The 16,181-nt window shown below is 41.3% G+C and overlaps 1 protein-coding gene across 1 annotated transcript in view; it reads left to right on the top strand.

The window, feature by feature from the left end:
• LOC109928402 (cadherin-related family member 2-like) overlaps positions 1 to 16,181 on the top strand; it is a 148,791-nt gene that overhangs the window by 11,424 nt on the left and 121,186 nt on the right. Inside the window, exons 2-3 of the mRNA XM_048593969.1 lie at positions 215 to 304; positions 4,457 to 4,599. Coding sequence (XP_048449926.1) covers positions 215 to 304; positions 4,457 to 4,599 — 233 coding nt within the window. The remainder of the gene's footprint in view (positions 1 to 214; positions 305 to 4,456; positions 4,600 to 16,181) is intronic.

The following is a 16,181-nucleotide window of genomic DNA, read 5'->3' as shown; positions in this document are numbered from 1 at the left end:
CTACTATCTCTGAAGCAGCTTTATACTACTTCTATTTTTAAAAATATGCAACCTGGAAGTGTCTGATGAGCAGTGAGGCATTCTGAAGGCTCAGAGTTATTAAACTTCAACTAAAGTCATTCAATGTATTCCATGGATCATGGAATGTATACTGTTTGAGATATGCCTAAAATGTAAGCAATCTTGTTGAATATCATTATTTGCTATTCTACAGAAAAGCCTGCGTTAATTTGGTCACAAAATATGGCTCCAACATTTAAGGCAAATATGACTGTTGTGCGTGTAACTGAAGCTGCTCCACCAGGTAAGACAATATAAGTCGATGAAATTTATATATAATGCTCTAAGTACTTACTTGTTTTCTGTCGAAAAATATTAATTTTGACTTTGATGTCACATTTGGAGCAATCAACTAAAATCAATTGAATAATTATTCTAAAAGGAAAATAGGAAATGCAGGAGAAACTTAACAGTCTGGGCGATGTCTACGGAAAGAGAAACAGTTAACATTTTCAGTCCGATATGTCTTCTTTAGAATTCTACAGAACAGTTGATCAGTCAATATATCCCTCATCTATTTTACGTGCTGTAGTAGGTTATTGATGTAACACTAAGAGGGCAATGTCTCTGTAGCACTGTGTAAAATCAGTGACACTGAGTTTTTCTTCTATTACTTCATGGGATGTGGGCATCACTGGTTAGATTTATTGCCCTTTGTAACACTAAAGGGGCAGCAATATAGTTCCAACTCAAAATGGTGTGTGGCTTGGAATGGAACTTACAGGTGGTGGTACTCCCATGCATCTGATACCCTTGTCCTTCTAAGTGATAGAAAATAAAATTGAAGGACCCTTGGTTGGTTGCTGCAGTGCATCTTGTAAATGATACACATTGCTGCCACTATGCATTGGGAGTGGAGGGAATGAATAGTGGGTGGTTTGCCAAACCAGCGAACTCCATTTTTCTGGAAAATGATATACTTCTCTGGTGTTGTTGGATTTACACCTAACTAGGGAAGTAGGGAGGAGTATTCCATCATACCCTTAAGTTGTGTCTTCTAGATGGTGGACAGTCTTTGGGACGAAAGGAGATTATTTGTTTGCTACATTATTCCCAGCCTCTGGCCTTTCCTTCTGGCCAAAATACTTATAAGGCTATTCCAGTTCAGTTTCTGTTCAATGACAATTCCCAGCATGTTGCTAACAGGGAATTCAGTGATGGTGATGCCATTGAACATTAAAAGGAGGTGGTTAGATTCTCTCTTGTTGGAAATGGCCATTGCTTGGCATTTGTGTGGCACAAATGCTACTTACCACTTTTCAGCCCAATCCTGGCTGTAACCCAGGTCTTATTGCATAATGACACAGTGTCTGAGGAGTTGCGAATTGGCACTGAATATTGTGCAATCATCAACAAACATTCCCACTTTGACCTTATGATTGAGGGAATGTCATTGATGCAGCAACTAAAGATGGTTAGGCCCAGGACACTACCTGAGGAACTCCTGCAGAGATGTCCTGGAGCTGAGATGACTGATCTTTAACAACCACGACCATCTTCCTATGTGTCAGGTATGACTCCAACCAGTGAAGAATTATCCCCTGAATCCCATTGACTCCAGTTTGGCCGGGGGTTCTTTCATCCTATACTCGGGTGTCAAGGGCTGTCACTCTCACTTTACCTCACCTCTGGAATTCAGCTCTTTTGCCATGTTTGAACTAAAGCAATAATGAGGTCAGGAGCCCTGATGGAATTCAGTGAGAAAGTTATTCCTTTACAAGTGCCACTTGATAGCACTGTTCATGAAGCATTCAATCTCTTTGCTGATGTTTGAGAGTACACAAATAGTATAGTAATTAGTTGGATTGGATTTGGTCTTTTTATTGTGCCCAGGACATACTTGGGCAATTTTCTACATTGTTGGTTACATACCAGTGTTGTAACAGTCCTGGAAAAGCTTGGCTAAGGGAGTGGCACACCTGAAGCGTAAGTCTTCAGTGTTATTGCCAGAATGTTGTCAGGGCCCATAGACTTTGCCATATCCAATATCTTCACCCTTTTCTCAATATCAGGTGAAGTGATATCATTCTCAAAAAACTCAAGTAGATTTGTCAAACACGAATATCCTTTCTGAAATCTAGGTTGGTTCTACGTAATATTGTTGGTTTTTTTTAAGTGTCTTGCTATCACATCCTTTACGATAGACTCCAACATTTTCTCACTTCTGATATTAGACTAGGTCTGTAATTCCTGAACTTTTTTCCCTCCCTCCTTTTTGAATATTTGGTTACATCAGCCAGGATTGTTGCTGAATCTAGAGAGTTTTAAAGGATGACAACTGACCCACCCATTATTTTCATGTCCATTTCCTTCAGTATCCTGGTACGTAGAGTATAAGGCCCTAGAGATTTATCAGCTTTCATTCCCCTTAATTACTCCAGCACCATTTTCTTTATTACTAATATTCATTTCCTTCAATTCCTCCTTGACAATCCTTGCTCCACTACAGCTTTTGGAAAGTTTTTAGTGTCTTCTTGTATGAAGACAGAACAAAATTAATGTATTGCACAGCCATTTTCTTGTTCCCTGTTATCAATTTTCCTGTTCCAGATTATAAGGGGCCTATATTTATCTTCACTAATCTTTTTCTTTTTACAAACTTATATAAAATCTTTTAGTCTGCTTTTATGTTCCTTACAAATTTGCTCTCATACTCCCTTCTTAATCAAACAGAAATTGCTGGAAAAACTCAGCAGGTCTGACAGCATCTGTGGAGAGAAATCAGAGTTAACATTCCGGGTCCAGCGACCTTTCTTCAGAAACCCTCTTCAATCTCCTTTGCTGAATTCTAAGCTGATGCCAGTCCTTAGGCTTGCTACATCTTCCAGCAACTTAAGGGTTCTCTTTGGATCTGATGCTATCCATAATTTCGTTTATTAACTATGGTTGGGTCTGTTGTGTTCTTTTGTCCAAACTGAATATATAACTGTTGCAATGCATGCATCCGTTCCTTATTACCTATTCAGTGCCATGCTTTTTAATGAAGTTACCCAGTTTGTTGGAGCCGACTCACATCTCATATCTTCATTGTTTCTGCTGCTACTGTGCATTGGTGGTGAGGTGTCGGGAGATGAATTGCAGGATTTTAACCTGCACTTGTAGTCACAGAATTTCTATGGCTAGTCTAGTTTAATTTCTAGTCATTGTTAATCCCCCAAAATGTTGATATTGGAGGATTCAGTGACAGTGATGTCATTGAGTGTCCAGGGAAGGTGGTTAGATTCTCTCTTATTGGGTGAGGTAATAGCCTGGCATTTGCGTGGCATGAATGTTACTTGTCATTTGTCAGCCCAAGCCTGGATATTGTCCCAATCTTGCTGCATTTGAACATGGACTGCTTCAGTATCTGAGGAGTCGTGAATGGTACTAAACATTGTACAATCATTGGCGAACATCCCCACATCTGACCTTTTGATGGAGGGAAAATCATTGATGAAACAGCTGAAGGCAGTTGGGCCTAGGACACAACCTTGAGGAACTAAGGAATTTTTCTAGCACAGTGGTAGTGTCACAGCCTCTGAGCTAGGAGCCCCAGTTTCAAGTCCTGCCTGCTCCAGAAATGTGTAATAACATCTCTCAACTTGTTGATTAGAAAAATATTACCCTGAGGAGCTCCTGTAGTGATGCCCTATTTGTTGAACAAATAAAAAAAGCTGTATGTATAAGTTACTGATGATATCTAGTTAGAAAGTAGAAAAAGTCGTGCTGATGGGAACAGGAAGTAGCAAAGGGATATAAGCAGCTGTTGAAGGGTAGTATAGACTCAAGGGGCTGAATGGCCAACTCCTGATTCTAAACATGTTGACCATCGCTGTAACCTCCTCTGCTGCTCCATCAAATTTCATGTACTTGCTCGTCCTGTCGTCCAAAACAGTCAAATCCCCACTTATCTTGTTGCAGCTTTTGAAAACAATCAATTTTCTTCCCTCCTGAGTTACACTGTTCCTGACACATTCAACATTCATAATCAGTGCCCAGAAGGAAGTGTAATACGTAGGCAGCTGGAAGGCTCACTCCCACTACACCAGTGAGTGCAAAACTCATCCCATTTCATATAATGTTTTACAGAACTCACTCTCTGCTGTTGGGATGGTTTTAATCATCACTATCATTACTTCAGGCTAGTGTAAGAATGGATAAGTCGCCAACATTGAAACATGAAGAAACTCTATAAAGTCTAACTATAAACTCTATAGACTTTTCCTTGTAATTTCTGTCCTTTTCACAGCTCGCATTGTTACCTTTTACTTTATTTTCCTATCTGTTTGTCTAGTTTAAACGATCGCCATTTTCTTCCTCTTCAATCATTTCCACCGCTGTATTAGTCATCTCCTTTGTATTTCTGTGCTTTGACCAGTATAACAATAAATATTGGCATTTCATGTTTTCATCTCAGGTACGTCTGTTTTCCGGATATCAGCTGATGATAAAGATGGTGACCCACTCTTGTATGGGCTGGAAGGAGAATTAGCATCACGTTACTTCATGGTGAACGGCAGCAGCGGCGATGTAATTGTTAAAGAAGCTGTTGACAGAGAGGTTTGAGCGTTCTTTTGATAAAGTGTTTAATTTTTCTTTATACTTGAGTTTAGCAACAGTGACAATGGTGGGAATTGTATACAGAGCAAGTTTTCCATATCTTGTTTGCCGAGTGTACAATTTATTTGTGATATTTAAGGTATGTTCATACTGGGTTTGAGACCTTGGAATGAAATTGATCTTCAGCAACAGCAGAGTAGATGATAATGAATCGCAAACACTTAACCTAGGAACATAGGACGTCAGAGCAGGAGTAGGTCTTTTGAGACTGATTTGACATTTTATAAGATCAAGGCTGGTCTCAACTTCTCTTTCCTGTCAGCACCTCGTAACCCTTGACTCACTTGTGAATCAGAAGTCTAAACTCAATGATCTAGCTTACAATGCCTCTGGGAAAGAAAATTCCATAGATTAAGGGAGGGGAAAAAAATCACCTCATCTCTGTCTTAAAAGGGGGCTACTCACATTCGTGCACTGTGTCCACTAGTTCTAGTCTTCCCTAGAAGAGAAGACATCCTTTGAGTGTTCAGTCAATCCAGTCCCCTCAGGATCTTACGTGCTTCTTCTAAACCCCAGTTGGTATCGATTCAACCTGATACATAGTTCCCTTTAAGAAAACCCCTTCATCCTGTCTCTGGACTGCCTCTAACACAATCATCCCCTTTTCTCAAATGTGAAAACCCAAACTGTATGCAGTACTCTACATATGGTCTCATCAAGTCCACGTACAGCTGCAACAGTTACTTTTATATCCCATTCCCCTTCCATGACATACTGACATCACTTTGACTTCATAATTATTGATTGCCCGTGTAAACAATCTTGTTGTGATTCATATAATAGGACACCAGGATCCTTCTTTTCTACCCTGTTCTGTGATCTCTCTCCAGTTAAACAGTAATTTGCTTTTCTAGTCATTCTGCCAATATGAAGAGTTCACATTAAACTCCAATTGCCACTTTATAACCTATATGCCTTGCTCTGTCTAAGCACTTTATGATCTGTATGTCCTCGTTTGCTATAATCTGCCTGTACTGCTTGCAAAAACAAAGCTTTTTGTCAAACAAAGCAAGGTGACAGTGATCATGGGGGATTTCAATATGCAGGTGGAGTGTTGGTAGTGGATTGCAAGAAAAGGAGTTTGTGGAATGTGTACGAGATGGCTTTTTGGAGCAGCTCGTGGTGGAGCCCACAAGGGAACAGGCGATACTGGATTTAGTGTTGTGCAATGAGGCAGACTTGATAAGGGAGCTTAAGCTGAAAGAATCCTTAGGAGGCAGTGATTATAAGATGATAGAATTTACTCGGCAGTTTGAGAGGGAGAAGATAGAATCTGAGGTAATGATATTACAGCTGAATAAAGGCAACTACAGAGGTATGAGGGAGGAGCTGGGCAGAATTGACTGGAAGAGGAGCCTAGCAGGAAAGACAGTGGAACAGCAATGGCAGGAGTTTCTGGGAGTAATTCAGGAGACGCAGCAATATTTCATCCCTAGAAAAAAGAAGCATGGTACAGGGACGATGAGGCAACCATGGCTAACGACGGAAGTCAGGGATAGCATAAAAGCAAAAGAGAAAGCATATAATGTGGCGAAAGGCAGTGGGAAACCAGAGGATTGGGAAGCTTACAAAGACTAATCAGAGGGCAACAAAAAAAGAAAAAAGGATGGAGAAGATTAAATATGAGGGTAAGCTAGCCAGTAATATAAATGAAGACTGTAAGAGTTTCTTTAAATATATAAAGGGCAAAAGAGAGGCAAAAATGGACATTGGACCACTGGAAAATGACGGTGGAGAGATGGTAGTGGGGAATAAGGAAATAGCTGAGGAGCTGAATAATAACTTCGCGTCATTCTTCACGGTGGAAGACGTGACTTATCTCCCAAAAATTCAAGAGAGTCAGGGGACAGAGCTGAGTATGGTGGCCATCACCAAGGAAAAGGTGCTAGTAAAACTGATTGGTCTGAGGTTGGATAAATCACCTGGACCAGATGGACTACACCCCAGAGTTCTAAAGGAGATAGCTGAAGAGATATTGGAAGCGTTAGTGGTGATCTTTCAGGAATTGCTAGAGTCAGGGAATGTCCCAGAGGACTGGAAAATTGCTAATGTGACACCCCTGTTTAAAAAGGGATAAGGCAAAAGATGGAAAATTACAGTCCAATTAGCCTAACTCGGCCGTGGGTAAGATTTTGGAGTCCATTGTAAAGGATGAGACTTCTGAATATTTGGAAGTGTATGGTAAAGTAGGGCAAAGTCAGCATGGTTTCATCAAGGGGAGGTCATGCCTGACAACTCTGCCAGAATTCTTTGAGGAAGTGACGAACAGGGTAGACCAAGGAGAGCCAATGGATGTTATCTACCTGGACTTCAAGAAGGCCTTTGACAAGGTGCAGCGCAGGAGGCTACTGGGTAAGATAAGGGTCCATGGTGTTAGAGGCAAGGTGCTAGCATAGATAGAAGATTGGCTGTCTGGCAGAAAGCAGAGAGTGGGGATAAAAGAGTCTTTCTCAGGATGGCAGCCGGTGACAAGTGGAGTTCCACAAGGGTCAGTGTTGGGACACAACTTTTCACTTTATACATTAATGATCCAGATGAAGGAACTGAGGGCATTCTGGCTAACAATATAAAGATAGGTGGAGGGACGAGTAGTATTGAGGAGTTGGAGAGACTGCAGAAGGATTTGGACAGGTTAGGAGAGTGGGCAAAGAAGTGGCAGATGGAGTACAACGTGGGAAAGTGTGAGGTCATGCACTTTGGTAAGAAGAATAAAAGCATAGACAATTTTCTAAATGCGGAGAAAATTCAGAAGTCTGAAGTGCAAAGAGACTTGGGAGTTCTAGTTCAGGATTCTCTCAAGGTAAACTTGCAGGTTGAGTCAGCAGTCAGGAAGGCAAATGCAATGTTGGCATTTATTTTGAGAGGACTTGAATATAAAAGCAGGAATGTACTACTGAGGCTTTATAAGGCCCTGCTCAGGCAACATTTGGAGTACTGTGTGCAGTTTTGGGCCCCATACCTCAGGAAGGATGTACTGGCCCTGGAGCAGGTTCAGAGGAGGTTCACGAGAATGGTCCCAGGAATGAAAAGCTTAACGTATGAGGAACGTTTGAGGACTCTGGGACTATACTCATTGGAGTTTAGAAGAATGAGGGGGGATCTAATTGAAACTTACAGAATACTGAATGGTCTGGACAAAGTGGATGCTGGGAAGATGCTTCCATGGGTAGGAGAGACTAGGACCCGAGGGCACAGCCTTAGAGTAAAGGGAAGACCTTTTAGAACGGAGATAAGGAGAAACTTCTTCAGCCAGAGAGTTGTGAATCTGTGGAATTCACTGCCACAGAAGGCTGTGGAGGCCAGGTCATTGAGTACATTTAAGACTGAGATGGATAGGTTCTTGATTATCAAGGGGACCAAGGGTTATGGGGAGAAAGCGGGAGAATGGGGTTGAGGAACTTATCAGCCATGATTGAATGGCAGAGCAGGCTTGTTGGGCCGAATGGCCTAATTTCTGCTCCTATGTCTTATGGTCTTATGGTCTTTTCACTGTACTTAGGTACCCATGACTGCAATAAATGAAATGAAATCAAATCACTCACTTAACCAAATAAAAATTAAAAGAACTGTGGACGCTGTAAATCAGGAACAAAAACAAAGTTGCTGGAAAAGCTCAGCTGATCTGGCACTCACTTAATCTGACTTGTTGTGTCATCTTGACAATGTGCTTTCCTACCTGCCTTGAGTCATCAGCAAATTTAGTTATATTCTCAAGTCATTGATATAGACTGTAAATGCTAGAGGATCCAACACTGATCCTTGTGGCACTGGTTTCAGAACATCACCTGAAAATGAACAATTTATCCTGACTTATTCTTTACTGTTGGCTAACCAATCTTTTTTCTGTGCTAATATGTTATTCTCTCCACCATGTTTTCTTAGATTGTCTACTACCCTTTTGATGTGGCACCTTATCAAATGCCTTTTGGATATCCAAGTACATCACATCTACATATCACCTACATCCACCTTGTTTGTTAATTCCTCAAAGAAGTCCAAATAATTAGTTTAATATGACTGGAAACAGTGATATGCTGTCAAAATTATTTGTCCTGTAATAGAAAAAAAAACCAAATTTCAGAGGGAAATAATAATTTATGCTGTGTGAGAAGACAGACACTGCTGATTAGTTTATTAGTCGACTCCAGTTGACTGAGACATTGTTGGGAAGAATGTACGAGGGAAAAGTTAGCCCCCAAGATTTTGTTTTACTTCACATCAGTCAACACTATTAGTCAAAGCACTACCCGGGAAAATACACTACGGGATAGAAGACAGAGGGTAGTGATGGAGAGGTGTTTTTCAGGCTGGAGGTCCGTGACTGGTGGTTTTCTGCAGGGATCCGTACTGGGGCCTCTGCTGTTTGCGATATATATAAATGACTTGGATGATAATGTAGATGGGTGGGTTAGTATGTTTGCAGATGATACAAATATTGGTGGAGTTGTGGATAGTGTAGAAGGTTGTCAAGGGATACATTGGGATATAGATCAGTCGCAGATATGGGTGGAGAAATGGCAAATGGAGTTTAATCTGGGTAAGTGTGAAGTGCTGCACTTTGGGAGATCAAATGTTAAGGAAAAGTATACAGTTAATGGCAGAACCCTGAACAGCATTGATGTACAGAAGGATCCTGCGGTTCAAGTCCATAGCTCCCTGAAAGTGGCCACTCGAGTAGATAGGGTGGTAAAGAAGGCATATGGCATGCTTGCCTTTATTGGTTGGGGAATTGAGTACAAGAGTCAGGAAGTCATGTTGCAGCTTTATAAGACTTTGGTTAGGCCGCACTTAGAGTATTGTGTTCAATTCTGGTTGCTGCATTGCAGGAAGAATGTGAAGGCTTTGCAGAGGTTTACCACGATGCTGCCTGGATCACAGGGTATGAGTTATAAGGAGATGCTGGAAAATCTCAGGTTGTTTTCTCTTGAGCGACAGAGGCTGAGGGCGGACTTAATAGGAGACTATAAAATTTTGAGATGCGTAGATAAGGCTGACAGTCAGAATCTTTTTCCCAGAGTTGAAATGTCTAATACTAGGGGGCATGCATTTAAGTTAGAGGGGGAAAAAGTTCAAAGGAGACATGAGGGGCACTTTTTTAAGACAGAGTGTTGTAAGAATGTGGAATGCGCTGCCAGGGGTGGTGGTGGAGGCAGATACAATAAGGGCATTTAAGGGACTTTTAGATAAGCACATGAATGTACAAGGAATGGAGGGATATGGACCAAGGGTAGGCGGAAGGGATTAGTTTAATTTGCTGTCATGTTCTGCACAACATTGTGGGCTGAAGGGCCTGTTCCTGTGCTGCACAGTTCTATGTTCTATGTTCCTTTTTGCTGTTGTTCATTCCTGACATTCAAGTAGCTGCTTTTCCTTTATGAATGATACTTTTTTTTAGTTTTAGACATTTTAATCAAGCTGATGAGAAATGTTATGACACGTATTTGGGACAGGTGGGACTTGAACCTGGACCTTCTGGCCCAGAGGTAGGAACCTGTTTTAGGTTGCCTCCTTGGCAAATGGTGGAATTCAAATTCAATATAAAAATGTCCGGAATTAAGAATCTAAAGATGACTGTGAAACCACTGCCATTTTTCATAAAAACCCATCTGGCTCACTAGTTTCCTTCCGGGCAGGAAATCTGCCTTCCTCACCTGGTCTGGTTTACATGTGACTCCAGACCCACAGCAATGTAGTTGACTCTGCCTAGCAAACCACTCAGTTGTATCAATTGCTATGAAGTCTCAACAAAGAAATAATAAAGGTTGGACCAACGGCAATAACCTAGACACTGGAAGAGACAACAATAAAAACAGTTCTGTCAATCCTAACCTTAATAATGCAAATTCCTCCTTGCTAACATCTGGGGGTTGGTGCAAACATTTGGACAGCTGTCTCACAGACTAGTCAAGCAACAAAAACAAAGTTGCTGGAAAAGCTCAGCAGGTCTGGCAGCATCTGTGAAGGGAAAAAACAGAGTTAACGTTTCTGAGGAAGGTTCAACGGACCCGAAACATTAACTCTGTTTTTTCCTTCACAGATGCTGCCAGGCCTGCTGAGCTTTTCCAGTAATTTTATTTTTATTCCTAGTCAAGCAACAGCCTGGCATAGTCATACTCACAGAATCATACCTTACAGGCAATGTCCCAGACATCACCATCACCATCCCACCGGCAGGACAGACGTAGCAGAGTTGGCGGAACAGTTGTATACAAATGGGAAGGAGTCATCCTGGGAGTACTCAACATTGACTCCAAACCCATCAAGTCTCGTCAAGAGGGCATGCCAGGGGTGGCACCAGACATACCTAAAAACAAGGTGTCAACCTGGTGAACTACCAAACAGGACTACTTGCATGCCAAAAAGCATAGAATCATAGAACTCCAACAGTATAGAAACAGGCCATTCGGCCCATCAAGTCCATACCATAGCAATAAGTACAAGTACATTTGGTTAGACATAATTACTAGAGCCATAAGAGCTGGTACATATATATCTTCTCCCTCCAAAATCTAAAGTAGAACTCCTTGTCTCCACCCACAGACTCTGTGAAATCAGAAGAATGGGCGTAGCCAATGTAACAGGAACATTAACTCTTTCAGAATCATTACCATTATACAATACCGTTCCATCTTGTTAGTGGTCTCAGGTTGTAGTCAGGAGAACATTCCAGTGTTTGATGAGACACAGTTGTCTGATTTGATTGTCAAGATGATATGACATTTCTTACGAATGTGATCTCCATTGATGTTATACAAATGAATGGCTGAATAGACCACCTCAAAGGGCATTACACACCACCACAATAATGTGGAACTGGAGCTAAGCCCAGGCCATTCTAGATATTGTCCTTTCTCCAAAGTGAACCATTTGGATTTTGGCACCAATCCTACAGTTTTGATCATTATTTTTCTGATGTAGACCAATAACTTGCCAGACATTTTTGAATTTAGTTCCACATCACTCTAAGGTAGAATTTAAATTCATGACCTCTGGTACCTTGGTCCAGTACCCAGCATTCAACTAACATATACCCAAAGTGCCAGACTAGACTTGGTTTAGCATTATGTTTCCTCAATATTGCACTATGCCGGAGTGTCAATTTAGTTTATGAGGGCAAGTCTCCGTAGGGATCAAATCTTCATCCAGGTCTAAAGTTATGAATGAGATCAACTAAACCAAGTTGAATCACACAGGGAAAGCTAGTATCTGAAAATCTAGGTTAACAAGATATTAAAAAAAAGAGTAAGATGCACTAAATGTGCAAATATTTATTCACACTCTGAACTTCTACATTTTGCTCATATTTCCTTTTCATCAAAATAAGCAAACCATTCTATAGTTGGACGAATGGCCTTACATTTGCACTCCTGCTCCCTCTGACATATTAAAAAACTGCAAATTGTTAACAATTATTTATTCTGTTAGGCCATTTCCAACCCTGAATCCAGCCTCCCAAAGGTTAGGTGTCAGGATTTTCTCACTCAGTCCTCAGGTTAAGATTGCAGTCCATGCCTAATGGAATAATTGAAACTGACCTGCACTGTAACCAAGGACCTGACTGGCTTCAGAAAATTGGAGTCAGTCCTTGACACCTCCAAGTCAAAAGTGCAGTCAGCATTGAGATGGGAGGCCTGCAGATGAGCATGCAACAACATTTTTACTGTTTATGCCCCCTACTGAACCCGGTTTCTGTGCATTATGGGAAATTACAGTTCTCCTCATTACCTCCCCAGTTAGTGGATGTTCAGCAGTGCATATTCATCTGCAGTCTATGACCTTTCCTTACAAACCTGTGCTAATCCAAAGTAACTACTTTCCAAATCCTTGCTATGGGCAAATGGTCTACAAATTCTGAAATATGACATTCTCCATCATGTTTTACAAATCTCTGATATCCTCTTAATCTTCTTTGATCTTGTGAAAAAAGCCCCAGTTTCATTCATCTCTCCTCATAGTGAAAACCTCTCATGCTTGGTATCATCTTGAAATGCTTTTCTTGAAATAATTTTGAGTTATAAATTAAATTATCTCATGAATGTATCGTTTGTGTTGGCTTGACATGAAACCTTGAAAAATTAGCTGGCTAACAAAAATGTTAAAAGACATGCCACAGCAAAGATTTTGATGTTACTGCCTGATTGTAACAAATCACATCTGGTTAAGTGTCGCAAACAATAAATGTTGAGTTCTGGGGCTTGTCCAGCTCATTAGAACAGCTGGTCTATTTAACTTTGATCGGGTGCTCACAATTCAAACATCCTAAAGGTTACAAGAAAATGCTCACTAATTATTGTCAGTACTGTGTGTTAAAAGACAATTAAGAATAGAGTTTACATTCAGAAATTCAGCCTCCGCTACACCTGCAACCTCCAACTTCTTTAGGGAGTGGCCTTCAACGCATGGTTCCCCATTCGAATGGAGGCTAATTCTGTCAATCAAGTTGGCTTCTGGGTGGGGAAGCTGTCACTGACATTAGAACATAGAACATAGAACATAGAACATTACAGCGCAGTACAGGCCCTTCGGCCCTCGATGTTGCGCCGACCTGTGAAACCAATCTGAAGACCATCTAACCTAAACTATTCCATTATCATCCATATGTTTATCCAATGACCATTTAAATGCCCTTAAAGTTGGCAAGTCTACTACTTTCGCAGGCAGGGCATTCCATGCCCTTACTACTCTCTGAGTAAAGAACCTACCTCTGACATCTGTCCTATATCTATCACCCTTCAATTTAAAGCTATGTCCCCTCGTGCTAGCCATCACCATCCGAGGAAAAAGGCTCCCACTGTCCACCCTATCTAATCCTCTGATCATCTTGTATGTCTCTATTAAGTCACCCCTTAATCTTCTTCTCTCTAACGAAAACAGCCTCAAGTCCCTCAGCCTTTTCTCATAAGACCTTCCCTCCATATCAGGCAACATCCTGGTAAATCTCCTCTGCACCCTTTCCAATGCTTCCACATCCTTTCTATAATGCAGTGACCAGAACTGTATGCAATACTCCAGGTGCGACCGCACCAGAGTTTTGTACAGCTGCAACATGACCTCATGGCTCTGAAACTCAGTCCCTCTACCAATAAAACCTAACACACCGTACGCCTTCTTAACAACCCTATCAACCTGGGTGGCAACTTTCAGTGATCTATGCACATGGACACCGAGATCTCTCTGCTCATCCACACTACCAAGAATCTTACCATTAGCCCAGTACTCTGTATTCCTGTTACTCCTTCCAAAGTGAATCACCTCACACTTTTCCGCATTAAATTCCATTTGCCACCTCTCAGCCCAGCTCTGCAGCTTATCTATGTCCCTCTGTAACCTGCAACATCCTTCCGGACTATCCACAACTCCACCGACTTTGGTGTCATCCGCAAATTTACTAACCCATCCTTCTATGCCCCCATCCAGGTCATTTATAAAAATGACAAACAGCAGTGGCCCCAAAACAGATCCTTGAGGTGCACCACTAGTAACTGAACTCCAGGATGAACATTTCCCATCAACCACCACCCTCTGTCTTCTTACAGCTAGGCAATTTCTGATTCAAACCGCTAAATCCCCCTCAATCCCATGCCTCTGTATTTTCTGCAATAGCCTACCATGGGAAACCTTATCAAATGCTTTACTGAAATCCATATACACCACATCAACCGCTTTACCCTCATCCACCTGTTTGGTCACCTTCTCAAAGAACTCAATAAGGTTTGTGAGGCATGACCTACCCTTCACAAAACCGTGTTGACTATCCCTAATCAAATTATTCCTTTCTAGATGATTATAAATCCTTTCCTTTCCAACACTTTACCCACAACCGAAGTAAGGCTCACTGGTCTTACACACACTTTGTGGAATTAAAACCACAGAGAGCTGGGACCCTGGCTGTTTGCCAATCGCTGGGAATATCAAGGTGAAGAAGGAGGAATAATCAAGCCCTGTTGCATTGGAGTTTGTGGAGAGAAAGGTAACTGTGTGATTACAGCGAGTTTGGGACTCTTTAACTTAAGGGCTCAAGTCTCTTTCAAACATATTTCACATTCAGACCCTTTACAAGCCGCTCCTGGGGGAAGGGTTTTGGGGGACTAGGATGGGGGAGGGGATTGGTAGATAACTGGCAATTTTCACTTTCCCAGTAGACCATTCTTTAGCTATTCAGCCCATCAAGTCTGTTCTCTCATTCAATGAGATCATGGCTGATCTGATCATCCTTGACTCCACTTTCATGCTGTTACCCAAGAAACCTTCGATTCGCTTACCTAAAATCTGGCTATCTCTGCCTTAATTATACTTAAAGATACAACCTGGACAGCCCTTTGTGATAAAGTATTCCACAGATTCACTAGCCTCTGAGAGAAGAAATTCTTCCTTGTCTCTATCTTAAATATGCAACCCCTTGTTCTGAGGTTACGTACTCTGGTCCTAAAATCTCCCACAAAGGGAAGGAATCTCTCTGCACCTACCCTGTTAAGTACCTTAAGAATCTTGTATGTTTCAATAAGGTCATTCCTGTAGATTCTAATGAGCACACAGCCAACCTACTCAACTTCTCCTCATTAGTCAGTCCCTCTGTACCTCAGCCCAGTGAACGTCTTCTGGGCTGTCTCCAATGCCAGTCTATTTTTTGTTAGATAAGGAGCCCAAAACTGTTCACTGTGTTCCAGCTGCAGTCTTGTATAGTTTGGTTTGAAATAATGGCCAACATTCCATTTGCCTTCCCGGTTACCTGCTAAACTTGGGAGCTAGCTCTTTGTGAATCACGCTGAAGGACTCCCAAATCCCTATGTTTTGTAGCTTTCTGCAGTCATGTTGGTTTATCCCATTTCTAGAATCTTTCTTCCTCACTGGTCTATGTCTTCGCTGTGAACTATTTTAATAAATGTATGCCATTTGTTCCTCAACTGTCCTTGCTGTTAATCCCCTTTCATAGTCCACTAGGGCCAGCTCCATCCTCATTCCTTTGTACTTACTCTCACATAAGATGAGCACAGTTATTTCCAATCCAAGTCACTTCCTTTTAAACTGAATCTAAATTCTACCATGTTATGGTCACTGTTTTCTCGGGGATCTTTTACTCTGATATCATTTATTAAACCTACCTCATTATAGATCACCAAAATAGCCTGATCCCAGGTTGGATCCAAAAATATTGTTCTTGGAAACTGTCCTGAATATTCTCTATAAATGCGTGCTTGTTAATCTGACTGTCACAATTTATATGAATATTAAAGGCACTTATGATTAATGTACTGCATTTGTTGCATGCCCTCATTATCTCCTGATTCATTCTCTGTCCTGCCATAAAGTCCCTGCAGTATCATCTTCCCCTTTTAATTTTCGTCTATATCTCTATCCATGCACATCCTATACCTTCCAATCCAAGGTAATTTCTTGCTATTGTACTTATTTCATCCTGTACAACAATGTTATCCCAACACCTTTTCCTTCCTGCCTCTCCTTTTGAAAAATCATATACCCCTGAATATTTAGTTCCCAGTTTAGATCTCCTGTAACCATTT

This window comes from Rhincodon typus, chromosome 3, assembly GCF_021869965.1.
Source record: "Rhincodon typus isolate 14 chromosome 3, sRhiTyp1.1, whole genome shotgun sequence".
In the NCBI taxonomy this organism is placed as follows: Eukaryota; Metazoa; Chordata; class Chondrichthyes; order Orectolobiformes; family Rhincodontidae; genus Rhincodon; species Rhincodon typus.
This window is presented reverse-complemented; position numbering and strand designations above follow the sequence as displayed.